Source organism: Corvus moneduloides, chromosome 6, assembly GCF_009650955.1.
Source record: "Corvus moneduloides isolate bCorMon1 chromosome 6, bCorMon1.pri, whole genome shotgun sequence".
In the NCBI taxonomy this organism is placed as follows: Eukaryota; Metazoa; Chordata; class Aves; order Passeriformes; family Corvidae; genus Corvus; species Corvus moneduloides.
The window spans coordinates 12,309,580-12,337,384 of NC_045481.1; the positions used below are offsets into that span (position 1 = coordinate 12,309,580).

Below are 27,805 nucleotides of genomic sequence, written 5' to 3' on the forward strand. Positions count from 1 at the left end.
GTGCCGGCGCTTCCCGGGAAGCGGGCACACGTGAGCGCTGTGCCCAGCCTGCGTGACCCCTCGCCGCTGCCCTTGCCCGCACCCGCCAGGCCCGGCCCGGCCCATGGACACCGGCTGGAGGGTTTATTTTCTGCTCTGACCTTGTCTCGGCTCCAGCCGGGCAGCGAGCGCTCTGCGGAGACACCGAGCCGGCCCGCCGCCGCCTCGCCTGCCCGGCCAGCCCCTTACCTCTCCCGCGGGGCGCCGGGGATGTAGTCGTACTTGGCGTGGATGTACTGCACGTAGCAGCAGTACAGGACGAAGGCCAAGAGGGAGAGGGCCAGCAGGAGCCCTCCCGCCGCCCACAGCGCCTCCATCCCCGCCGCCCGCAGCGCCTCCTCCCGCACCGAGCAAAGGGCGGCCGGGGCGGGCCGGAGAATCCCCGGCTGCGGGCGGGGACGGCCCCGCTTAAAGAGCCCGGCGGCGGCGGCGGCCTGAGCTGAGAGCCCGGCGCCGTTCAAACACACCCCCACGGCGTGTGCCGATGAGAACGTGTATGCAAAAGGTCCAGAGGAGGACACGAAAATGCTCAGAGGGCTGGAGCACCGCTCCTGTGAAGCCAGGCTGAGACAGTCGGGGCTGTTCAGCCCAGAGAATAGAGGGCTCCAGGGAGACCTTATTGGAGGGGCTGCAAGAGAGCTGGAGAGGGACTTGTTATAAGGAAGGGCATGTGTAGTGAGAGGACAAGGAAGAATGGCTTTGGACTTAAAGAATGTAGATTAACTTAAAAACTAGGTATTAGGAATAAATTCTTTACTGTGAGGCTAGTGAGGCACTGGAACTGGTTGCCCAGAGAAGTTGTGGATGCCCCATCCCTGGAAGTGTTCAAAACCAGGTTGAATGTGGCTTTGAGAAACCGGGTCCCTTTCAATCCAAACTATTCTATAATTCTATGATACAGGTATGTGTGTGTGTATGTATGGGTATATGCTTTCCTGGGTGGAGATGATGCTCTGCACAAGTACATGAGGAGGTCAGGAAGGATGCTGCACCTTAGTCCAGCAGTCTTTCAATCACTGCAACAACCTCCATGGCCTTCTATAAACCCTCTCCTTCTTCCTTCCTCCTCAGAGATTTGCTAGCTCCCTCTACCAATGCTGCAGCAGGTTGTGCCCACACCGTCCCTTTGAAGGTCGCCTATCTTTCATGCAGGGTGGCTGACGCTCCTCTCCACCATTCCCACAGCTCTGAGTGCAGCAGGAGAAGCAGAAGCAGGATCTCTGCAGCCCCACTATGCCCAAGGGACAGCAAGCACTGCCAATCAGACTTTCACAGGACAACCCCATCACACACTCCTTCTCTGCACAAGCTTTGCTCAACCATCTGGAGGTAGCATACCAAGCTACCTGGAATTTTATCATGTGTATTTTCCACTTCTGGGTCTCTACCTTGTTTGGCAGCACCATAGAAGACACTGCAGGAGTTTTCATCCCATTTCCAATGGGGTGTATTTTCCCTGCACCTCTCTCACAGCAGCTCCCATTTGGCCACGCCTCTCTGCAGAAGGAGGGAGTAGATGTAAGTCGTGGAACCCCCTGTTTTTGTCCGTCTGATGGATCAATCATCTGCCAGGCACCTCCAAGAGTCAGCTTGCTACAGTTTCCAGGTGGAAACTGACTGTGCTAGAAGGCCACAATCTGCAGGTTTTCCTTGGTTTTCTTAGGTCATTTATGCTGGTGTTTGAGACTAGCAGATCAGAGAGAGCAGGGAAAGACTATCAAAGCAACCACAGCACATGCTGATGTAAGGTAAGAGATTTAATTTTTGTTTCAAAACTTAAGTAATTTTCAATGGACTGTTAGTGACAGAGGAAGAGGGGAGTCAATGGTGATGGGGAATTTAAGGAGCACTTAAATTTTATGTGTTATTTATGCTGTTTTCCTGTGTGGTTGTGTGCCCATGTATCCCTCAGAGCAACTTAGTGGCTAACATCTACTGGTCACCTTCAACTAAACCTGTCATGGAAACACAGATCACAAAATGCTGGAAAACCAGAGCAGATTAAAGGAATTGCACTGGCTGTATAGTGTGATCTAGGCTGAAGAAAGATTTGGTATCACAGACCGTAGAGGGTGACAGGAATCTTCTCTTGAAGTCCCCAGGAACCAGCACCTCTCCCGGTAGGCATGGCTGAAGCCTGCCCATGTCTGGGTCACAACAGCCCAGGAGGCCCTGGAGAGGCAGAAGGACCAGAAACTCATCAGAAAACCGTGGAAGCTCTCAAAACCCATCAGGAGTTCCTGAGCTTTTTCTTTTGGCTGGCCACCATGCTCAGCAGAGGGGAGGGAAAAACCACTTGAATTGTCCTTTGGGAACAAATACACCTGACCACTTCATCTCCAGCCTGCAGGTGGGCAGAGCTGCTGCAGAGCTCCAGGGAACACGCCTGGAGGCCAGCATAGCTCTTCTGGCTTCACATCACATAGCAGAAGGGTTTGGTAGTGACACCACACAACGACCTCAGAGAAATAGTGTCTCTTAATAACAGTTAAATGGTACAAAATACTGGAAACCAGAGTCTCCAGCTGTTACAATGGAACACAATGGAGCAAAAGCTGGTGGTATTTTTTAAAATATTATTTGCTGTTCTGTTACATTCAATGTGAATTTTCATTCAATGTTACATTGATTTTTCTCGACCTGGTAGTTCCTCCTTTGGTTTAAAATAATTGCCTAACAACCTTTAATTATTTCCCCCTCTGTTTTGAGTACATATTCTAGAAGACCATCATTATTATCTAACTATTGTTTTTGTTTATCTTAATTGAAACTACTTTTTTTTTTTTTTTTCCCTGTTATGGCTGTGGTTTTAAAATTGCTTGTTTTCAGAAAAAAGCCACCATCCCTTCCCACTGGTCAGGCAGTACATATAATGCTACCATGGTATGAATATCCATCACTAGGAAAGATACAGCTGATAGCAAGAATAGCATCACTCAGACAAAGTTTAAAAACTAAAGCTAGCTGATGTTTAAAAACTAAAGCTGGCTGATGAAGCCACGTCTTTAAAGACATTCAATGACCTTCCTGATGAAACATTGATTTTCTGAGTTTCATCAATGTTTTTTCAGCATACTTCAAGAATAGATTGTAACTATCTGTAAGTTGTTCTTTCTTTTGGAATCAGTCTCAGAATAATTCCTGTGAAAAATTCCTGCTTGTATTTTGTTTGTGAGCAGCTCACCGGGAGGTGATATAATATTTGGTATTTTATACATTTTGATGGGAAAGACAGGCTATGTGATACAGTTCTGAACCCCGAGTAGATCAGGTAAGCTCTCAAAATTAACCTTCTCAGGCAATTATAATTATCAGCTGATAACTCCCCCAAGTATTCAGCCTGGGTACACTGCAGAAATTATCTTATTTTTCATGCTTTAAATATGAGCTCTTATAAAAACTTTTGTTTGTGATCCAACAAACTTTAATACAGCCCTTTGTTTGTATTCTAACGTGTTTCTATACCCTTCAGTGAAGGACATGACCCCAAGGAACTCTCGTGTTTATGATCTGCCCGGCAGCTGCGCGCTGCTCCGGGAGGAAGGAGCAAGGCTGGGCTGAGCTTCCCCGTGTGTCGCCGTGCTGCCGGGGACCGAACTGCCACCGCGTGGACACTCTGCCAACCTGCACATTCCCGCAAATACGAGGAGCAAGAGAGATTTGGGAGCCGATCAGAAGAGCAGAGAACTGGGAACTGTTAACAAGTGAAGTCCCAAGGTGAATTTGAAAAGTTGGTGAGACACAGGGTTGGTCTGAAAGTCCCGCTCTCTTATGCTTGGCTTTTCGTGGCTATTTAGGTTTGAAAACATACTCTGTTTTCTCTCTGAAGGTGCAGCATTGTTTAAGCTGTAAGTGAGGACAGCAAGGAGAAGAAACAGCATAGGCAGCTCTTGTGCTGAGAAATGCCTTCAGCAGCACACGAATAGCCAGAGGGCTGGGCGTCCTGATCACCCAGAATTTACCACGGCAGATGTGCACAGGAAAACGCTCATTAAAAGTTAATAATAATAAAAGAGCTGATCTAAACCCAGTTGTTTTGCCACAGATTACACTGAATACAGGAGTCAAACTCTGCAAAACAAAATCTGTAGGGGGTTAGATGTTACTTACCCAACATTGCCAAGTACAGACCTTTGCAGTGATTTTCACCCTGAGTCAGTTGTCCCCCAGCCCGTATATACTGAGGTCCTGATCATTCTCAGTCAATAAAATTTTCCAGCGTGGAGTGGACAGGCAATTGACAACCTGTTAAAAATAACAAAAACAGTCTAAGGGTTTAGTGATTGCCAACAGCTAATGCCCCTGAGGAACAAACTACTTGGTGTAATACTTGTACAACTGACTGAACACTACAGACTTTTTTTTTCTTTTTTTCTTTCTTTTTTTTTTTTTTTTTTTTTGCTGTTGTTAAAAACAGCATCCCTATTTACCACATTATTGTACAGGAATGATTGACATTTCCATCATAGCTGCTTTTCTGACAACGTTGAAACATTGCTCGAGGCAGTTCTATAGCTACACCTGTGCCCCAGACATGAGAACCTTGGGAAAGTCGCATACGAGGCAGCAAGGTATGATCTGAACACATCAAATGGGTTCCATGTCTTGTTTGTTTACAGAGGAAAAAACTATGATTTCTTAAAGCGTAAATTTGGAATGCAGTTAGTAGTTATCAGAAGATGCTTACATCTCTTTTCATATAGAAAAATGTGTGTTTCTGTCTGAAAGTATCTAAGGGGGCCATGCTGACCTTTTAGAGACGACTATTGGCATGTTTCCGAGAGGAAGGCAGACTTGGATTTTGATATGTTGTGACTGTTTTTCTCCTCTGAGCTTCTGAATTTCTATGTTGACCACACCTAAACAGCGACAGGTTCAGCTCTCCTACAGAGGGACTGATTAGTTCTGGGGACTGTCCCCCCCACAGCCATATCAATGCTAACACATGGAAGAAGAGGCAGGCTGAGCTCGGGACATCCCTGGGAGGGTTTTGGTGGCTTTGGGCCCTGGGGCAGGGCAGGAGTACCTGAGCTGCTGTTCTCCCTTGGCCATCATAAAGCCCAACACAAAGATCTATCTGGTGAGAGGTGGGGGAGAGGCTAATAAAGGAGATAGAGGCCGGAGAAACACGATGATGGCATGTGAGGCTGGGGCCCCAGGCTCATCTTTGCTCCCAGTGCCAGTGCCCCCCACAGTGACACTGCTGAGCTTTCTGAGCTTGAGTCATGCCTTCAGTACAATTTGGTTACAGACCTCTGTGCTTACTGATGTGATAACACAAACTTCATGCTGTTCATACCCTGCAGTCTGACACAGCCCAAATTGCCCTGACATGGAGGACATCCTCATGGTGTGCTCCATCCAGGGCTCAGCACCCAGGAGGGTTTTGCCAGCATTTGAGTGAGAACCCCTGATACAACACCCCACCTATTTCACTATCCCTCCACTGCTTGGGCAGCAAGCTCTAAAGATTATTCCTAGAAATGTTGGGAAGATTTATCTATTAGATTTCTTAGAAAGAGCATGGTAAGTCCAAATGAAGATAATGTCTATACCACAGACTGCAACACAGTATGGCAGTGCTCAGTCTGGCTGCTGGGCACCACAAGGACGTAAGCAAAAAATCCTGAGCTCTGGGCAGAGCTACTCTGCCTTGGAGGTAGAGAAAAAGACATGGAAAGGCTGAGTTTACACTGTTCCCTTAGAGATATGCTGGGTCCTCTATGTGATGCAGCTGTGCTAACTTAAGGAAAGGAAAGATATGTAAGGAAAAATGCAGGTGCTCCAGTCTCAGTCACAGAGTTGAATCAGGAGAGAAGGCAATAAACCATACTGCTACTAGACAAAAATTTGGGACTGCCACATAATACATGCAGAAGACTGGTTGCACTGTGGGCTATTTTAAGATTTATCCTGAATTAGCATCCAGGAAGTATACTGTCTTGTTCAAGTGTAGCAGCAAGGTTTATTAGTTTATCTAATGCTTGATTGGTGTCACATCCTGCTATATAAAAATGATATCAATAAGAATCCTATTAAACAACAGATGAGATAGAAGGTATTTAAATGCATGTGTACTTGTGTGCTTTAAATAGTACAGGCTCATAATTTAAATACCAGTGAACGAGACTGACAGATACCAGGATTTAGAACAGACATTTTTTAAGCTTGGCAGGACCACAATGGTCAGAAATACCTTTCCAGCATCATAGCAGAGCACTGAGCTGGCAGGCACAGACAGGCACACACAGCGACTTGTGCTGAGCTGGCTCGATCCTATTTGAATGCCTTCCCCACTCAGTGTAGGCTAGGAGAAAGGATAAGAGGAAAACAACCCCTTACTTACAAGCCTTGTCTCTTCCTCTGCTGATAAATATTTCCCTGTGGAGCTGGCAGCACCCACGTACCAGCATCAGCAAACTCCTCACCAGCAAACCCGGGGGGTGCAGGGCTCTGTGCTCGCTGCCAGCACAGCCAGGCACAGCTCTCTCACCCGCAGCTGCTCCCTGGGGGCTGGTTTCCCTGTGCTCCGGCTGCCACCAGAGCCTGTGTGTCACCCTGCCTGCCAGCCAGGGATGGTGGCAATCGCCACCAGCAATATCCAAGGTGTATGTGGCCTCTGCTTGTTCTCAGGAGGTTCAAATGGACTAAAGCAGGTAACTTATAGTTAAATTAGAAAAAGAGTACTTAATACTTAGGAAAATGATGGTGAAATTCCTATGGCAGACATCCCGGGATCACCTCAATTCCTTTAGGATAACTTTTATTGTGCAGGTCTTTTTTTCTACTCAGAAGTTTTGAAGTATAACTATGACCAAGATTACCCTTAAAATCTCCCAGACAGAGTTAGCTGAAATTTGGCTAAGGAGCCAAAAGAAGCGGAAGAGGAATTTGGAGAAAGAAAGTTCGTGTCTCCACCTTCCTTTTCCTTCCAGTCCTCTAGTCCCACCAGCTCAATAGGTTCCAACTCTTTTAACAGAAGAATTTACAAAGGACTCTCCTGTTCCCTGAACGTTTTGATGTGCCTGAAGTGAATCTCTGCACTTGAAACAAAGGAGTTTGCAATTTCACTGCAGTGGGAAAGGCCTAATAATAGTCTGGTGCCTGATGGCATTTGTAGGTTTTCAAATGAAATGAGAGTAGTACTTCTCAGAAGGCACTTTATACATCTGTTCCCCCTTTATACTTCATAAGAAGTAGGGGGAAATACTTTTTTTGGATCATCTGCTTTTGTATATTGAAGGTGTTCTTCATCATCAAAAAGAATTTAATGAGAATTTATCAGAAAGTTCAGGAAAAATATTTAAAACAAATTATTTACCCTATACATGTTTTAGGCTTAATAAGATATTGTCTACAGGAAATTGGGGAATTAAAATAAATATCCACAGTAAGAGTTTTAGATACAAGGTTTTGTTTGTGAACTTTTCTGGACACACTGGTCATTTTACATTTGAGTTTTTTGGGAGTTTTTTTGTCTTTCTCATGCTCTTGTGTGAGCAGCAAGACAAAACCTATCCTGATTACACCAGGCAAAACAAATAACCAGGCAAAATGCTTCCATAAGAGAACACGTCTCTAATCACCACTCAGGTGAAAAACACATTTCAGACAAAATAGGGTTGCTTTTGTTTGCTTTTTTTTTTTTAATATCCTCTAAAAAGGGGTAAATATTACAGGATTATTGCCCCAGTGCATTACCTCTTATCTAGTCATTCACACCTGTGAAAACTGAATGAAAAAACATGTGCCTTCATAAAGTTTGGGAAAGTGGACGCACAAAGTATGTTCAGAGTTAAACTGGATAATGATCCTGTTCACTTAAAAAGGGACAGATTTTCAATTCTTTTCATGTAAAAAGGGTCAGATTTTCTTTCCACTTAGGCTAATGTAAATTGCAGAAATACTTTCCATGCAGTACGCTGTGATTTCTTCTAAATTATCTGATTTTGCTTATCCTTGATGACCAATAGGTTTATACCAATAAAAAACATTACAGAAAAATAATTTTCCTTTAAACTGGCGGGTGGAAAGTTTAAAAAGTTTATACTTTTGTAATTTTCAAAGAAAGGCACAGATTTAGAAAGGCACATTCTTAGAAACCTCAGCTCACAGCTGCAGGTGGCAAAGCAAGGCAAACAATGCAAATGCTTCCATAAGAGGGAAACATGGTCATTTGGGATTTTTTTTTTTTTTTTTTTTTGCAAAACATTGTGAAACACAGCTGAGGAATGCTGTATTTTGAAATGGGAAAGGGCAACAGGATGCATCTCTTTTCTGATCTATAAAGGCTGATGTTTGGCTGATGTTCCTACAAAAAACCACTTAGAAATGCAGTCCCTGTCCACAACATCCTCATTTCAGTGCTTCATTTTACTTTTTTTTTTTTTTCCCCTCTGAGGCAGATGCATGAGGACGACATGAAGAAAACATAAGATTACTTTAAACAGATGCAGCATCCTCAAGGCAGGACACACCCCCCTCAATACTGCAGCTGGTTTAGAGGGTTGGACAAGAAAGGGATGTACTCCGAGTCCCTCAGCTGCCTTCCCCAGCTCTTCTGTCACCAGTCTGTCACCTCCTCCCGGCTGCACTCCACACCAGCATCCTCCTCGTGCGAGCAGTTGTGCGTGCCGACATCGGCATGGGAGCACTCCAGCAGCGTCCTCTCCTGCCCGGAGCACTGCACATCATCCAGGAGAATGCGGAGCGAGGTCCCTGCCCCAAATTCTGCCTTCTTGGTGGCCCGCACCGCGTAGGGGAAGCCGAGCTGGCGGCACACCACGGCGGCGGCGGGCAAGCTCCAGCCATCGTCGCACACCGTGCCCCACTCGCCGTCGATGAAAATCTCCACCCTGCCCCGGCCGCGGCCCCGCCGGCCCTGCCGCATCAGCCGCACGGAGCCATCGACGGGCGGCTTCTTCCTCCTGCGCTGCCCCCTCTGCTCTCCGCCCTTCCCGGGCCTGGGCGTCCTGACTCGGTCCCCTGCCGGCGTGCGGGGGGTTTTGGGGTCTGGGACGCCTCCCCACGGGGCCTCGGTCGTGGTCGTCAGCCGGGGATTTGGTGTTGGTGTTTTCATAATAAACTCTGTTGGGGGAAAAGCCAGAAAACCATGAGTCTGTCACTCTCTGGGCAATGCTTGAAGACAACTGTACAAAACCAGTGCTGATTTTTGACTTATTTAACTAACTTCGTGGAATTTGCCTACTTGACCCTGTTGAGAAGCAACAGCACTTAGTGACCCAGTATTTCCTCAGTGAAAAATGTGGGCTGCTGTTAGTCAGTAGAGAGGACTGCAGGGCTGAATGCCAACTCGTGAGCCTCTCCCAAAAAGGAAGCTCCAAGTGGTTCACTGGCAAACATCAGCCTGGCCCTTAAAGGGTAGGTGCTGGAGTTTCAAAGTCAGGAGAGGAGCTCTTCACCAGGATATGGTGAAGAGCTGCCGGAAGCGTTTTACAGACAGGCACTATTTCTGCTCTTCTCTTCATTACTAAGAAATGGATCATTACCAGAGGAGAGCGTGGCCTCCCCACTGGGCCAGATGCTTTATTCAGAGGAGCTGAAATCAGGAACATTCAAAATCAATTCTCTCTGGCAACTGGAATGCGCAAGAGGAACGGAGTTGCCAGGACAACACATAAAACAGGATTTGAGGTTGGGTTTGTTCTTCCTTATGAAAAAAAAAGAAAAAAATAAAAGAGCCTTGAACTCTGAAGAGATGAAAATTCTTTGCTGTCACAGTTTCCAGGCCTTACTGGACTTGCTTATTCACATGTGCTTTATTTTTAGCCTAAAAATAAGTTTTAGTTTGCCAGAAGGAAGCAATTCAGAATTTCATGGAATAACATTCAACAGAGCTGGGACAGTGTCACAGACATTTGTAAAGACATCATGACTTTTTGAATTATATCCCAGATTTATCTACTCTCATTCATCATTTGCTTTGTAGTACAGAGAGGAGGAAAAATATCACTGTCTTATTTGTGCTTAGTATCTATTGCCCCCAAAAAGACAAACCCTTGCAGCGCTCCACGTTTTTCCAAATAACACTCTTTGAATAGGAATTGTATTCATGACATGAAAATACTTCCTCTCTTTGGAAGCTGAGGTTCTCACGGCAAGAAACAGATTTGAAGGCCTTACCTGTGCACAGCTCATTTGATGGAGCCTGATCTGGCAAAGTACTTAAAATCCCCGGAACTCATAGAATACTGTGTAGGACTGTTTGAAAGCTAATGGTCACCTGGGAGTGCTTTTCACCTCACTGGATCAAGTTGTCATTATATAATACTCTTTGTTAAATTATTTATTAAATACACTTCCAAAAAATGTACTCATAGTTAATACAAGGCACATGCCCTGGTGATTCTGCTCCATTCAGACTAAATACTAACTAAACCAATAAATATTTACAGCTACACTTCCATGTTTGTGTGCTTCTGAATCAAAATGGTCCTGTTTATTTTTCACCAAAAAGTGAATGTAGTTCTTGAGACACTTGGTAGAATCTCTCTCACCATTTCTAAGTTTTAATTTATGATGAAAACTACCCTGTAAACAAGCCCGAAAGATTTAATTATAAGTATAGATTAAAAATCTGAACTTTGGACTTGCATGGAGAATAATGCATAAGCAGAAACACAAAAATGGTTGAACATGAACCAAGTTACTAATATTTGGAAACAGCCTGTGCAGCTAGAAAAGGAGAACATCTCTGAAGATATGCTGAGTGCTCAGGCATGTCAGCAGTCAATAATTAGCCTTTGAGTTTGTTCCACCTTAAAGACTCAATGTTGCAAGGTGCAGAGTGCCCTCATTATTCCCTGAAGCCAAGGCTGTAGGAACTGTTAGTGACTCAAATGCAGTGTAACGTGATTAATGTAATTAAAAATTAAATAAAAGTATCCTGACTTTAGGGTTCCTGCAGTACCATTAGCTTTGTGACAAAGTTCAGGGACTATGCTGAGTTGGAAGGGAATTTGTTAGAGTACTGCCCAGGTACTTACATGAGTAAATTAAATGCACCGGAGAAAAGAATGGTGAGAGTGCCCAGTCTACTTTTGAGATCCTAATATCGTGTTTAGGTTTTTGCACCTCACATAAGTAGTACTTGGCTTGCTGCAGATTCAGCTCCACCACTGACTACTCCAGCTTTAGCAGTCCAATACTTCATGCAGCATGAAGCAATCAAAAAGCCCTGGAGGGTTTGAGTAAGCCAGAAGTTCACCTCAGTGCGTGATCACTGATTCTTTTGGGAACATTTTCTCTTCCCATATTTTCTTACTTTCAACTCACAATGACTCAGCCCTCATCTTGCTCAATGAGCTACCTCCCAACCCTTTACCCATCATATCCTCCCCACTACCTGAAGCTACTGCAAAAAATCACTTGTCACTGAAAAGCACCATTGAGCACAAGGTCTCTGGGCAGGAACAGGTACAGGGAAGCCAAGTTGGTGGTAATGAAATGTGTACAAATGTAGCATGAAAAAGGGAAAATGAACAAGGTCAGAAACTACAAAGCAAATTTCACATGGCCAGGAAAGGGGAAATTCTTTATGACTTATTTGAACTTATTTGGATCTTCAGATCCGAAACAGCTGGTAAGATTTAATTTTGAAGATACCCTGAAGAGTGAAGTTGTGGGTGGTCTCCACACATGTGGACACATAGTGCAAGTCTGGAGTTTGTATCTACTGCCAGCTAACATGAACCAATAATCAACAGCAAGAGTTACACTCACTCTCCTTTGGCACAAATGGGATGCGCTTGCTTTTGACTTTCACTGGTGATGGCTCAACTCGGCATTTTCCTGGTGGTGCTCTCCTTGAAAAAAAAGGGACACATATGCTGCACAATTAATTCCTTTCCTCTGGCATTGCAACACTTTGCTTCCCATTGCTTTTCTAAGAACATAATGCTTATTGGGGAAAAAAAAAAAAGTCTGTTTAAACGATGCAACTAATCTCTTACAGTAGAAAACATAACTAAACAATCACAGATCGCCATTGATGAAAGTCCAAAAATTTGCAAGGCAGTGGAGTACTCTGGCTGTGTTTTCAGTTGCCACTATTGAAGCCATTAAGGAAATAAAACATTGGCAGGTTCAAGCACTACAGAAAGAGATTAATCAAACTGAAAATAAAAATTACAAAACTAGACAGTATACGTTGAACATCTGACGCAAAGGTCATGTGTATGCAAGATTTCAGACTGTTTTCACGGAAGCAAAATAACACACTATTATTCATACAGAAAGCCCAAACAAATGTCATGCCAAAAAAGCATTAGTTTCAGAAAAGAACTCCAAGTGTCTCCTCCAGAGGCTCTCTCCTGGTATGGAGCATTATTTTGACACGCATTTGTTTGCCATGGAGGTGTACCTCACTTCTGGCAAGCCACATCTGGTTCATCACCACTTTTTCCTATGACGGCTGTCCTGTTAATACTCAGACTTCTTCAGAGGTTTTCAAATTGGTTCAAAATGCATGATGTTTGCATTTGGAGGGTATAACTCCTGTGTAATGGGATTGTTTGCATTTCTGTGGAAGGCAGACAGCTTCTCTGTCAACTATCTACAAAAATTATGTTCCCTACTTTTATGAATTTTCCAATGAATTTTTTGTACTCTGAACATGAACAAAACTTCTTTTTAAACTTAAACTTACGACTTGTGTTTGACTTCTGCTTTCTTTATTTTTGAAAACGTTATGTAATACCAGCTTCTTAATACATAGTTTACAGGAACTCTTCCATTGCATTAGATAATGGAAAATGCTCCTGACAGAGGAGAGTTGGAGGAAACACATGATAGATCCGGGGGCTCTTTAACTTTGGGGGCTGGTTTCAACATAAAACTAGACAAGTGGTTTGGTTCAAAATGCCCAGATAGATAAAGCTGTAAATTTAATCCATTAAAAAAAAAAAAAAAAAGCTACAAAAATCTCACCCTCAATTTCTGGCTGAAAGTAGCTTGGTGTTTAGCCAATAATAGTAACACTTAAAAAACACGAAGATGGAAAAAACAGCTGTAAGTCTTCCCATAAAACTCAGCTATTCCCTGCCTTGCCTAGTCTCAAATACAGGCACACGGAATCCAGGAGGTGTAACGATGGTCCAATTTTCTTGTCCAATCCATATGCCTCTTTGAAGCACTAAAAAGCATGTACTTTTTGATATTCATGTCTGGTTTGCCCTAGAAAGCATTGCAGGTCACACTGGTCCGGCTTTGGCAGCAGTGGGCTGGGTACAGGGCTCTTCTGGGAGATTAAAAAAGGGGTGGAGAGGAACTGAGAATAAACAGCTTGAGAAAAACTGCCTCCTTTTGGACAGGAATCTAGAGAAACTTTGCCCAAGAAAGACATTCCACCCATAAAATACACCTTTAGCAATCAGGAAATCTCCCAACCCACATAACACCAACAGGCCCCATAAAAATTTGGCACCAGGCAGTGTAGGTCCCCATGACTGCAAGAGCAAAGCAGACCTACAATTAGATGCTCCAGATGTTCCTCAACCAACCTCCCCGGAAGGGCCCAGCATGGGAGAAGAGTTAATTAGTCAGCCAAGATCACTCATCACATCCACACCATCACATCCACACCATCCATGCCAGGACTCACTGCACCATCACCAGGTATTTGCAGCAAGGACATCTCATACCTGGACGTGTCCACCACTTTGTACACCACTCCATGGGAAGCTGTGGCACTTGGTACACCAGTAGACAGGAAGTACAATTCCCCTGGGAAAAAAACCAGGCACAGCCATGAAAACTGTCCATGGAGCTCCTGTCCTGTGCAGCACAAAGGTGCTAACTCTGCATCACAGGTCTGAGAGCTCATCGGCAGTCCATTGGCATATAATTCTCTTAGTGAGTGGGAGCTTTTACAAATCATCATGAAGTACTATTTGGACAAACTTCCACTGCAGGTTCACCTGCCCAGACTTTACTTGTCATCTCATTATAATCTGTGCTCTTTGACTTCTCTAATGTAAGACAGTCAAACCCTGAATTACTGAAATGAAATGAAATGAAATGAAAGGAAATTAAGAAAGTTCACTGTCTTCTGCTCATTTGGATGAAGCACTCCTTTGGGGTGAATTACAGGAGAACAAGATTTTGCTTTTGCTTTCTCTAGCACACCTACAAAATGAGACATATCTCACACAAAAGGCATTGATTCGTCACAGCTCTATGAGGTCACAAGTACAGGGCTTGACCTTCAGACACACAATGTCCATCACCATTTATTTGACTTCTTTTCTTTTAACTGAATTTCTATCCTTCTCCTGTTGTGCAGGGGAGACTGGGATAAATAGTCCTGGCACTCTTCTCTTTTGACAGCTCAAGTGCTTGTGTGGTGCAACAAAAAGGATCAGAGAGAAAAAAAAGTTTGCAATATTAAAAAAAAAAAGAAAATAGAAAAAAAGGCAATATGGACTTGCTTAGTAAGGCAGATATTTTTGGGTGTCCTATGGGTAATCCAAGGGGAAGAGCGGAAGGAATGGGCAGCTCATGGCAGTTGGGGCTGACCTTCTCTCCTCCTACTTGCTCTCCTGTGCTGCCCTGGGCTGAGCTCCTCCGGATAATCTCAGGGCAGAAACCTTTGGCTACCCCTGGTTGGTTTCTTCCCTCTTCTGGTGAGCTTCATTAACAACAGGCCAGAGACAGCCTTGGTCCAAATGGGAATGGGAAACACCTGGCACTGCGTTTTGTGGTGATGTGTGCTTTACAACCTGCCCCTCTCTCCTGGAAGTTATCAGGCAGGAGTGTGGGTGCTCAGGCCATGAAGCACACAGGCTACACACATGTGACGCACAGATACAGTGCCTGGGGTGTCTCTGACATGTTCTGCTGGCCAGGGATGGGGCTGATGGCTTTATAATGGCTGTGCAATGAACCAGAAATAGAGCTCTCCCCACCACATACACACATCCACTGCACCAGGTAGATTAACATTCATGAGAGAAACAATGCCAAAACTTAAATTCTTCTGTGAACAAAACCTTGTTAAAATAAACTGCATGGCAAACTTGTAAAAAATGAGATTCCCAGCACAGAAAAAGGTGCAAGAGAAGACTGTTCACTGCAGATAAAGCAACCTCACTACAATGTTATCAAAAGATTTCTTTCCATTACTAAAAAGCAAACACAAGGCAATTAACTACCTCTGGAAAGAAACTCCAGCCCAAATCTCCACTCAGCTCTCATACTCATGCAAAGCACAGTGCAGGGAAAAAAAGTGGCAGTGTTTCAGCCCTGCTTTCACCACCGCCAGACTGTTGACAAGCACAGGATGAGGGAGATCATCCTCATGAGCATGAGCAAGGGTTGCAATCCACAGCTTGATATTGCACTTAGTATAAAGCTGATTTGAACTAAGTTATTTGATTTTAGGGTAAGATATCCTTCTCACTACAGCACTGTGAAATAGCTCTAAATTCCATGAATATTAGCCATTAAAGAAAATGGAATTTAACTCCAAAAAAAAAGTCAACCTTTCAAGCTAATACTTAACTTGGAGGATTTGCATTTATGTGATAAAATTTGCATTTATATGATTTGCGCAACATCCAAACTTGACATAATCTGCAGGAAAAAACAGATGTTTAAAAGCTGGGGCATTCTGGAAGCAGGTGCTTGTGACCACGGGCCAGGAAGTCCCTGGAACAGGACAGAGCACAACTCCTGCATTGCTGGGTTGCACATGAAGCTCCTTAGTGATGGTGCTGAACATTGTGGAGCTCATCCTCTCCCCGCCCCCAGCCAGGGGCTGCACGGGCTGCACGTTCTGCAACACCCATGTACAAATAACAGGAAATACCACCAGCTTTCACCCCAGGACTCTTGATTTCCTCCTCTTCAGATCACAGCAGCTACCTTCTAGAAAGCAAAACGTCTCCAGTCATGAAAACACAGCAAAGCCCCACTGAGACTGTATCCTTCAGTCCTCTACAAGGCAAAATCCCAGCTGGCACTAATAAAGTATGGACTTAAGCAGCCTTTTGCTGACGCCTCACTCAAGACATAACATAGGCTTTCGTTCTGCTTCACCTTGACAGGTACAAATATCCCAGCCCAGGGTGAGCAGATACATAATTGCTGTTCATGACATCTGCTTCCCTGTACCCATTAATAATGCCCGCGGCCTTCTTGACTAGACAAGAATATAGACTTGCTCTCCCTTGGGCATCAGCTTCTCAGGCTCTCAGGGCCTGCATTCTCCACGGCACAGCACTGTGAAGAATGAGGTTTCTTTTCTAAGCTTTGTTTTGTTCTACTTGGCCCCCTCTTCTCCCTGTTCTCCAGAGAGGTGTGAGGGCAGCAGCACGTCCAGCACACCAGACTCAGTCCCAAGGGAACTGACTCCAATTCCCACTGCAGGCACTGCATGGCACACAGACCTCAAAATTAGCATTGTAACTTTGGGTTGATATTTGGGAGATGCTGGGAATCTCACTCACTGGCATTTTAAAGACTGACAGACTCATGCTCTGCCTCCCCACTACCCGCTGCCTCCCAGGAGACCTCTCTGATCTCTTCTCTGGTGTTTTCATCTGAAGAGATACCACAAACATGTCATTCAGTGTGACATAAAGTTAGAAGATTACCTGCTTCATCCTCAGCGAAGGAGATGATGTATTGGTAATAGTTATTGATAAGCCCAGGGAACATGCACGTTTGTCCTGTTCCCATGCAGATTTCACTGTACTGCCACTCTCCAGTAGCATGATCCTCCTTCAAAGACATCAGCCGTCTGCAAGGCAAAAGAGCACTTCCACAACCCCACCAAGAAGATTTATGAATATTAGCACGGACATCTGAAAGGACAGTTAATGCTTCCTACCCATCCTAGCTGCAATAGGAACTGCAGCTTCTCTGAAAAGTGAAGGATTGTTAATATTAACCCAAATGTACTATACACCCTGCAACCCCTTGTCTTTCAAGGGCAACACAAGCACATGAAAAAGCTAGAGGGGAGGGCTGAAGGGCTATCAGGCTATTTTTGGGGGGATTTTGGCTGGGGGTACAACTTAGTGAGTGTCCTAAGTGTTTACTTACCCACTCATAAAATCACCAAATATGTACAGGCCATTCAGGTTTGGAGACTCACAACCTCGATAGACATAGCCTCCTGTAACAGATTTCCCCATTTTGTGTGGATATGCATAAATTGGAAGCACATCATCTGTAGGGCAGAAAAGATCTGTGACTTGTTTTGCACATGCTGCAGAGTAGCTCTTTATCTAGATTGTTCTGAGACTGGCAGAGTACAACCAGGTTCACTGGAGCATCTTCTACTTAAATGAAGTGCAGATGGAGTTGTATTTATTTTGATTTTCACCTTGAACCACATTTGATCGCCCTGCCCCCCACCAAGACACCTCAGCACTCTCCTGAGCCCTTCTCCTCCCACTATAGTCCATCTCTGTTAGTGCCACTTCTGGCACATTTCTACAGAGCTTATCTGGTTTAGCTATGAATTCACAGTTACCCCCAGAGCCACTGCACCCATGCAGGAAATGCAGCTTTGTTTAGGTAGTAAAAGGAAAAAAAGAGATGGGTAACTCCAGACTACAGGCACTGATGAAAAGATATGTCAGATGTCAGCACAAATAGCTTCTGTTCCTCTGAGATGGAGAAGCAACTTGAAAGGGCCATCAAATATTTATGGGATGGCACAGGCATGAATGATGTAGTACTGGCATATTCATTATGAAATATAAGTTAAAACGTAAGACAGATGTAAATCGGAAAGAGCTGTCCTGATTTTGAGGGCCTCCATTAGGTGCTTCCTCCCCTTTCTTTTGAAACTCCTGGCTTACAGGTACCTCGTGGTACCCTCTCCTCCTCATCTTCGCAGCCTTTCTCCCTGCCCATGTAGCAGATGCTGCAAGTAGCAAACCCAGCAGCTCTGCCAGTGAGGAATTTGCACCAGGGGAATTTCATCTAAAGCAGGTGTTTTCTACACTTCAGCTGTGCTTATCATTATAAAGGGGCTGTGACATTTCACTGTTCTAACAAAAGGGTCTCTAAAGTCATCAAAAATTGCTCTGAATCCCTGGAGACCTCAGTAAAGTGTCTGCCATGAATGTTCATGCGGGTACTGTCACACAGGAGAGCACTAAATGAGCTCTCTGAACAACTGCTTCAGCAAAGGGAGTGCAAAAAATCTGTTCCCTGCTCTTGACATTTTTATAAAAAAATACTTAATCACTCTCATTGTACTTATAGCTAAGTTAATAAAAGGAAGGAATTTAAACTGAGTTAATAATAGGAAGAAAATTAAACAACACCACACAGCACAGAGAAAAGAATCAGAATCTCAGCTAATGCAAATCAGTGCCAGCCCACTCCACTGCCCCCCTTGATCTCTGGGAAGAGGTTCCAGCACAAGACATGGTCCACATCAGCCCTTGCAATTCAATATGTTCTGACTTCACCTGTGCACTGGAATTTAGCCAGCCAGCAAATATTCTCAATCCCATTTTGAACAGTTCAAAGACATGAAAATAAAATGAGGTTTTCCTTTTTGGCATAGTTAAAACAAACAAAAATACGCTGGACATTCAGTTGCCTCAAAGCAGGCAGCGTGCAGAAGGGTTGATCAGTTGATGTTTTTCTCTCTTTTTTTAAAATAAGGACAAAACTTGTGAGTTACAGAGAAAACTACAATTCCTCCAAATTTTTCTTGCTCCTGCACGAAAGCTTATTTTATGTGGCAGAGATTAAATTGTCCCTCTAAACCCCAGAATCACCAAATAATTTCACTAACAACACCGATCACCTAGAAAAACAACAGCTAGCATGTTTCACTTTCCTCCTAACTCAGAAACGGTAACATTTGTACTTTCAGTACTTATGCCAAGCCAGTTCCCTTCTAGACCGAGACAGTAGAGGTTTACATCCCAAAAAGGTGTGTTTCCCACCCAGCAGCTAGGCTTTGAAGGCAGGAATTAAAAATGAGAGCCCATCTCTTTACCCAATGAAGAATTGGTGCAAAGTTTTTTATCGTAACAGCTGAACCCTTCCCTCGCCCTCCAGCCGTAATTTTTCCCTTTCTCGACGATGTCGACTTCTTCGTATTTATTCTGCCCCACATCTCCACAGAAGAGCCGCCCTTTCCCTTCCTTGGTTTGAGGGTCCCCCCTATCAAAAGAGCAGCGCCACATGTTCCTCACTCCATAGGCGTAGACTTCGGGGCGAGCCGTAGGGTCGCTGATGAAAGGGTTGTCAGGAGGGATTCGGTACAGGGGCCCGCGGTCGTTGTTGTTCACATTGATCCGCAGCACTTTGCCCAGCAGGGCTGATCTGTATTGGGAGAAGAAATGAAAGAGAAAAAGAGAACGAAATAAGACTAGACCTTGGTAAAAAATCAGAGATGGGGGGTTTGGAAAGTCTAGGGTTTCATTCTTTATGTTTCAGAAAAGAGAAGTCTTTGAATACCTCTGAAAAAACAATCATTTCAAGATAATTGCATTTGCCCCCGAACAATGCCAGCCTTCATGTGGCTGGCATTGATTTCCCACACCCTGCTGCCCTGCAGACACATGCTGGGAGCCTGGAGCTGCCATAGGGATGGATCCGCTCTTACTTGTTCTGAGCATTTCCAAAGGTGCCAAAAGGATCCCCAGCCATGCCTCCATCTCCAGTAAAGATATAGAGATACTCATCCTCTCCAAAGAGCAGCTCCCCTCCATTATGGTTGGAAGCAGGTTCTTCTATTTCAAGGATTATCCTATGAGAAAACAGGGAGGAAAGCAATTACCTACTGCACAAGCACTAAGCAAAGGGCAGAGCAATGTCATGCCAGTGCTGTTCTTGACAGATGGAAGCAGCTACAGATTGGTTTTGACACAAATTCCTCCATATCCATGTTACTGAATTTTTCTTGGGCTTTGCTGATTTTCTAACCTTAAATAGTTTCAACATATTTTCCAGATTACAGAAACACCAAATTGTGTAATATGGAAAGTCTGGGAAATTACATGACAAAATATATTTTCAATTACCTCAACTTTTCCTCTGATCCTTTCTTCCTCCTTGTTAAACTCCTTTTTTATTTTTATTTATATTTTATTAAAGAAAAGGTATCTGAGCTTATAACCAATTGGAAACCGTAAGAGAAAAGACTCCAGTCCATCTGTGCATCTGTACAGCTTTTGGCACAATCCTGACAGGAGCTTTCAAGGAGAACATAAAACTTTTCAAACATTAAGGAATAGTTAAATTCTTAAAGAGAGAAGAATCCTTAAAATATAATTACACACCCAGGACCTTATGAGTTTAAAGAGCAGTTAAAAGCAGCCCCACCAACAAACTGACATTTTGACAAAGGTTATTCAAAGCAGTACCAACAAAATTTACCTTAATTTAAACCCCAAGATCTCTATTTTAGTTTTTTACTTTATGCACCTGGAATCCCTTTCATAGCAAGAAAGTGTGAAATATATAAAGTATAATTTTATAGAATGGTAAAGCCACAAATATATGCAGGGGAGGTTCCCAGGTATAACAACTGAAGATTGTTCATTTTACTCCAGCTTCTAAAAAAGTCCGGATTTCATGCTGGCAGTGCATCTTAATAGCTATGAAAGCAAATTATAATATTTACTTACATCACCTCATTTTTAGACAGTTTTTTTTCCCTTCTGAAATGTTGATAGCTATTGTGAGTTGTGGGAAGGAACCTGACTATGGAGTGATTGTCACCGCCTGTTAAATGTCAGCACCTCTGTGATAAGGTAACTGTGCAAGGGTGCACAGGCTCCATCTGGCAGAAGGAGTGAGAGACGATTCTGTGTGGACACAAAGGTGAATCTTCCTCAGCCTCCCAATGAAGATGGAAAAAACCAAAATGCACTGAGCAAACATCTGAGGATAAACAGACACACGCCTTTGTGCTGAGACAGTGCACACCACATGTCAGCCTGAGCTCCCTCTTGGGCAGCAGCTCAGGATGAAGTCAGTGGGACCTGTGCCTACACAAGCACAATAGGACCACAATTTTGTTTTCTTAAGCTTTTGCTGTACTAACCATAAGCTAAATAAGCAAAGAAATTGTTACAAACATAGAGCCTGAGGATTCTTAAACAAGACAACTCATGGGCTGCCGATATCTGCAGGTTTCTGATTCACTTTCCTGAGTGCCAGGTTGTAACTCCCCTTACCTGTCATCTACAGTGCTGCTTACACTGGATTGCTGTAATTGCTTTACAAACCAGTATCCCCTATCTATCATTAGGCTACATGCATTTTTGAGCTAGAATCATCCACAGCTGGGTATTTGGAAAGCCCCTAATAAAATCCAAATAAGGAAGCAAAAATCTTAGCATTAGTAATATTCAAGGGTCTCTCAAAACGATGGTTCTATAACATAGTTCTGCAACAGGCTGTAAATCTATAAACTGACCCCACAAACAAGTCCCTCATCATCTGTGCATTAGTGTGGAACAACTGCAAGGCCAGACTCAAACAAGTGACACTTCCAATTAAAATGCACTCAGTAATAACACAGTGACTTGCTTTTTATTTAATTTGATATTAAATTTGTAATATCACAGGGCTGAGTTGTTGTTCAGATGAGAAAATATGGGACCAAATCCATCTTTGGTCTGGTATCACTTAGTTTGTTTATACTAATTTTGGAAACCTTTGGCTTTGAAATGATTTTCACTCATGCTTTGCAGAAGTCTATTTTAAAGGGTAATCGTAAAAATACAAAGCAAACAAACAAACCTTCAAGCCCCACCCAAAAAACCCCCCAAAATACTAAGTATAAATAATGTTTAATCCATGTTTAGTTAAATCCTCTGACATGCCAGAACTGAGAGCTATAGGTGTTTTATCCCTGAACACTTGCACTCCATCCATGGAGGACACACACATTCTGTACCTCAACGCCCTAGACGTGGACTTGGACTAACATGCTACCAATCCAGCATGCAAAAACATTAAGCTAAATAAGTCTCATTCATTAATAATCCTTAAAAATGCACAAGTTGCCCTCTAAGATCTTAAATTCGTTTGTCAGAGAAACGTGTACAATACCTTTCAGAACCATGGTCCAAGGCATTCATGTCACTAGGAGAAATTCTGAACTCACTGATTCGGATTCTCTCTTCATAACGAACTTCAACTGAATAGTAGACGTACACTTTACCATTAAATTTGAATTTAGGATGGAAGACAATACACAGAAACCCTCTCTCATCTCCTTCCCAGGGTGAGGTAAGCACGGCCTCGCTGATGTTCAGAAAAGGCTTTTCGAGCCTGGTTCCATCGGGGAGGTAGGTCCACACCAGGCCAACCTGCTCTGCGATGAAGAACCTGTGGGTGCCATCGTTGGCGTGCACCATCGCAACGGGATTGCGCAGCCCGTTGGCGACCTCCATGAGGCAGAGCTGGAGACAGCCCTCGGCGTCAGCGGTGACCAGCCCCAGGTTCTGGTTCAGGTTCTGGTTGGCCAGCAGGTGTGGGAAGCAGTAGTCGGTGTCCTCCAGGGACAGGTAGCGGCAGAACTTTGCCATGTTGTTTTCCAGTGCAATTAACTCCGGGTCTGCAGAGAGAGAGCGAAAAATGGAGCGGCAGTTTTGCCACACTTGCATGCAATAGTCTTGGCATAGTCCTGGTATCGTCCGCACGGGGGTGGAGGGATCTTCAGCATCATACAAGTGAGCTGCATATGGAGAGCATTCCTAGAGGGAGGGAGAAAAAGCTTCAAGTCATTTCTTGGACCAGATTTGAAACAGCTGAGCAGTGATACTAATTGGAGATACTCCATCTTAATTAAAAGATATGTTGCGGTTTATTCTGAAGTTATATTAACAGAGGGAAAGATCTGAGAAAGGGGGCTTGTCTCAGCACTCATGGAAATTATCTTCAATATTCCTGGTGAAAGCTGACTTCCTCAAGCTGTTACTCATTTATTCTAACAACAGAACTTTTCAAAAAAACCTGCAATGATGCCTATGTTGCTACATCACCCTAGTAGACTGTACTGAGAAAAAAGAGACTTTTCTTCCTTGGATGCTCTGACTTTATCTATGAAATAGTAAGATCCATCACAGAACAGAAGTGAAATCAAAGAGTTAGCTGAGAAGATTCAGGCCCTGCATCTCCACACTGACAAGAGAATGGGGAAGGCCATCAGGGCCAAAGCCTGGGGCATTCATACCTCATCATTTGATAATCCAAACATGCACCTCAAACATGGGTGTGATTTACAGCTTGGAAGGAGTGGGATGAGAAAATGGAGGAGGAGAGGACACCATCCTTGCTTGTGTCCAGTTGCCTTTGCTGGTGGACCTTTGCCTACAGACATTTATACCCCCAGCCAGGAGTGGGGAAAGACATCTCATAATCCTGACAGGAGTCACCAAGTTCTGCAAGGGATGCTGAGGGATGCTGAGGTTGCAGGATTTCAGACAGTAAGCACAAAATGGCCATAATCCAGGCAAGGCCCACTGGCAGCAGCTGCAGCTCAACCCTTGTTTATGGAAAGTGCAGCCTTGAAATCTGCCTAAGGACTGGATCAAGTTCACACATCTCATTGAATTCTTCACTATGAGAACGCCTACAGACACATTTTCCTTATGAAAAAGCTGAAATCCAGTAAAACTCTAAGTTACAAACTGACCACAGTGACTCAGTTCTGCTTTGCAAGGGTTTTTCCTTGTAACAAACACAATATTTTCCAGTTATAATGCATCTTCTCAATGAGCACCTCAAAAGTACTCCTCAAATAACACAACATGTCTCTGTGGAGGCTCAGTTATTTTCAAAGTTGTATTTTGATAAATAACTAATGCAAGAAAGGTCAGAAAAGAAACCACTACTTAAATAAATTCTGTATTTTAAAATTCCTAGCTGGCATTTCTTCATTTTTTTACTAAGCAAAACCAGCTTAATTAAAAAAAAAAGAAAAAAATAGGGAGCTGTTTCTAGATCTATAGGGAGCTATTTCTTAATGCAGATTACAACACTAGTCAATAGCTGAAAAGATATAACATCTGAGATTCCGAACTGTTTAAATTGGCTGATAAGCACACACAATATTTAATTTTTATTTTATTTTCTATTACATACCATAATGAACTGAGAGGCCATATAACAGATCATTAGTGCACAATAAGCCTTCCTCCTGGAATGTCAAGCCATTCATTGCAAAATGAAGGTTATTATGCCTTCAAATGAGCAGCAATTAATGTGGTAAAAAGAAGATTGCTTGTGACACAAAACACTGAAATTACACAGGCAGATTGGGTAACACACTCGCTTGCTTACATGAGGTGTGCCAGGGACAGAAAGAGACAGAGCATTTGTCAATTCACTTGTAATGATTGAAAAATTTGCCTTAGAAAACAAACTGAAATGAGACAGAACGGGAATTTGATGGGAAGGCTGAGTGGGAGCTGAATCTGTTGTTGCCTATGGAGGTTTCCCATTCAGAGAGAGGAGGCCCCTCACTTGAGTACTCAGGTGTATCTCATTCTCTGAAAGCCTCTTTCAAAGCAAGCAGTGATCTTATGCAGTATAAAGCAATGCCCTGGCTTCAGCATCAGAATTAAAAATAGCCCGGAGATATGGTTTCCCTGTCTCTTTGTCTTTGCAGGCTGTTCACCACAGCCTCGGGTGTGTCTGAATAGAAGCTGTGGGCAACTTCCTCCCTCCCTGCCACATTCCTGGTGGCATACTGCTAATTACAGCAGCATTACACTGGCAGTGATATTCAGAGATCTGTCACTAGCCTGAAAGTACCCAAGCGTGTCCTAGGGTATTTTCAAGACACATGTGAAATATTTTCCAAATTTTATTCCATAAGAGATGGAGCCTCATGCCTTATGCTGAATTTCTCTGCTTTTGAAGCAAATGTTGTGGTCCTTTAGCCTTCACATCTTCCTGTCCTGTTCACGTAACTCAAAATACCAAGAAGCTCTACCCTTAGTCAGAGCCCAGGATCAATATTAGATCTAAATTCTCATTTCCAAATGATGCTGTCTGTTCATTAATTTTAAACTATGTTGTGATCCGAAGACCGAGGAAACTAATGGGCAGACGATCAGTTACTTCAGTAGGGCTGGAACTAGTTTGTACTACGAAAATAACTCATCAGAAAACAAAACAAGTTACATTAAGACAGGCTAGCCAAATGCATCCTATTTGTTCCAGGAATTCAGTGGCAGCTCCTTATCTGAGGAATTACAACAGTCTGAATCTGATGGAACACCCATATCAAACAATGTCTTATTTACTGCTGCTATCAGCCTGGAGGAAGCAACAGGACTCCTCCAAAAAGTGTTTAACTTCCATATTATCCCTAACGTTCCATGTCCACCTCCATCTGGAAACTCAAGCCTTTAAGCAAGCTGTTTCCCAAGAAGCAGAGTGAGGCATCTGTTCACTTGCAGTTTGGTGGAGAAGAGAAGGCTCCAAGGTAACCTTATGGCACCTTCCAGTATCTAAAGGAGCTACAAGAGAACTGGAGAAGGACTTTTTACAAGGCAGTGTAGCAATAGAACAAGAGGTAATGGCTTTAATCTGAAGGAGGGTCAATATAGATTAGGTATAATTACAATGAGGGTGGTGAAATACAGTAACAGGTTGCCAAGAGAGGTGATAGATGCCCCATCCCTGGAAACATTCAAGGACAGGTTGGACAGGGTTCTGAGCAACCTGATCTGGTTGAAGCTGTCCCTGCTCATTGCAGGGGAGGTCTGACTAGGTCCTTTCCAAATCAAACTACTCTACTATTCTAAGAACTCAAGAAAATGCAGGAATCCACAAGTACAAGCTGAGACACTTGTCAAAATAATTTGATCACATTTGAGAGAAACCATGAATTGTGAGCAGAAAGAGACAGAAGCACGCTGAATAAGTCACAGAAACACACTTATTAATTCAGGTCTAGAGTGTTTGCAATGACTGAACATCCCTTACATGCTTGTGCAGCCAGAGGTGGTGGTTTGTAGCCACATCTGGGCTGATGATGCACTGAGCTCATCAGAACATTTCAGTGAATCATTGACTCCCACATTGAAATATTTCTCTGTTTCTGAAGACATTTTCAATGGTTGGCTTTCTGACAAACACAGGAGACTTATTTATCTCTTCCAGAAGCAGGAGTGCTTAGCACACACTGCTAACTGGTTTCCTATCAGCAAATGGACTCTTAGACACTGCTTGTTTCAGAAATATATTCAAATGGTTTTTGCTTCCAGTGCAACGTGAGATGAAATAGAAGTCAATTCTCTAGAACCTGGTGTGGTAAAGTGTTTTCTTTCTCTTCACACTTTAGGGAACCCAAGAGGTACCGGCAAAATGTTAGGAGTAGCATTTCTGAAAAGCCATCTGAGCACAGCAGACAAGACTCCATTGTCTGAATTAATTTAAGGTTTACACTTGCACAGTGCTGAGCTGCCACTGCTGTGTCTCAGGGGCATTCTCAGACATGCGAGGCCTCCACTGATGATAGGGTCAGACACTTTGTTCTGTGCAGACTGTGATCATCCTGTTATCATATCTGGCCACAGAATATCAACCCTGAGTAGAAATTCCCCCCTGTGCAGGATGGCCACCACAGAGGTTCCTATGCCACATCCACAGGCATTACTCTGCATCCATCACCAGGACTGTTAGCACCTGGCACATGCTAAAAGTATCTCAAAGTGCTGTAATCCAATACAAAAAAACCCCACCTGACCCCATCATTTGTCATAACAAGCAGCATGATTTGTGCAGACAGGTCCCCTGTGGATGTCTTCACCAGGTCTGGTGTCCTAACCCCAGGAGGGTGAGGAAAGTCTGCAAGCTGTAACTGTCCACATACCTATCTCAGAGACTGCTGCTCCTAAACTAATGAAGAGCAACATCCTTGTTCCTCTTTAGACAACTGCAAATGGACAAAAGTCCACTGGGATACTTGATGATGGACAGTCACTCCTTCCAGTGCCTGGGAACACATGCCTAGGCTGCTGCGCTATTCCTGATGCACCCATGTGTGGGCTGATGTGCCCAGGCACTAATGCCACGGCTGATGCCACCTGATGTGGGTGGGTACTCCAGTCTGGGCTTGGGAGCATTAAGCGTCATGGCTTACACTCCCCTTGAGTGTCCAAAGTCCCTGTGCCTGGACAAGTGCACAGAGAGTCAATGCACCCATGGGATCAGTGCACCCATGTCTGGGCCGAGCCATCCATACCTGGGCTTGATGTAGCCCCGCATGAGTACACACGCACACACACGATGGGCCAAAAGCACCTCGATGGGGCAGAAGCATCCATGCCTACACCAGAGCTCCGTGCAGGGGCTGAATACCCCTGATGCCCCCTGCGCATTGGCAGGCCCCCACGTGGCTGAACCCCGCGCGGCGGGATGCCCCCTGTGCAGTAGGAGCTCCGGGAGTCCCGAGGGTCTCACCTGGCAGAGCAGGTCCTGCAGGTGCCCGGCGCAGGCGGCGTAGGTGCGCTCGTCGAGGCCGGCGCTGAGGCGGTAGAAGCGCTGGAGCAGGGCGCGGTCGCGGCGCGGGTCGCAGCAGCCGAACTCGGCGTAGCGGCGGCAGAAGGCGAGGCCCCGCGGCGGCCGGAACGGCGGCTTGAAGTCCAGGCACTGCGGGTGCGGCCGCGCCGAGCGCGGGGCCAACGCCGCCGCCAGCAGCAGCGCCAGGGCCGCCCGCGGGCCCCGCATGGCGCTGCTGGGGCACCGCCGGAGAGGTGGGCGCTGCCCCGCCCGGCTGCGCCCGGGCTCGGCCGGCCCCGCCGCCCCG

At 44.4% G+C, this 27,805-nt stretch overlaps 2 protein-coding genes and 1 long non-coding RNA gene across 3 annotated transcripts in view; 1 reads left to right on the top strand and 2 right to left on the bottom strand.

Annotated features, from left to right (window-relative positions):
* LOC116445597 (cholesterol 24-hydroxylase) overlaps positions 1–400 on the bottom strand; it is a 13,948-nt gene extending 13,548 nt beyond the window's left edge. The window contains exon 1 of the mRNA XM_032112387.1: positions 229–400. Within this exon, the coding sequence (XP_031968278.1) occupies positions 229–356 (128 nt within the window). The 5' untranslated portion in view covers positions 357–400. The remainder of the gene's footprint in view (positions 1–228) is intronic.
* LOC116445598 lies at positions 399–8,523 on the top strand. The gene is made up of 3 exons (XR_004240820.1): positions 399–3,756; positions 4,457–4,610; positions 8,445–8,523. It is a non-coding gene; the product is annotated as an uncharacterized LOC116445598 (long non-coding RNA).
* On the bottom strand, positions 8,210–27,726 carry HHIPL1 (HHIP like 1). The gene is made up of 9 exons (XM_032112386.1): positions 27,460–27,726; positions 22,093–22,739; positions 19,637–19,780; positions 19,025–19,353; positions 17,104–17,230; positions 16,653–16,798; positions 13,701–13,782; positions 11,782–11,864; positions 8,210–9,126 (listed from the first exon to the last, which is right to left on the bottom strand). The coding sequence occupies exons 1-9, from the start codon at positions 27,724–27,726 to the stop codon at positions 8,603–8,605; spliced, it is 2,349 nt and encodes a 782-aa protein (XP_031968277.1). The 3' UTR covers positions 8,210–8,602.
* Between the last annotated feature and the right edge of the window lie 79 nt (positions 27,727–27,805).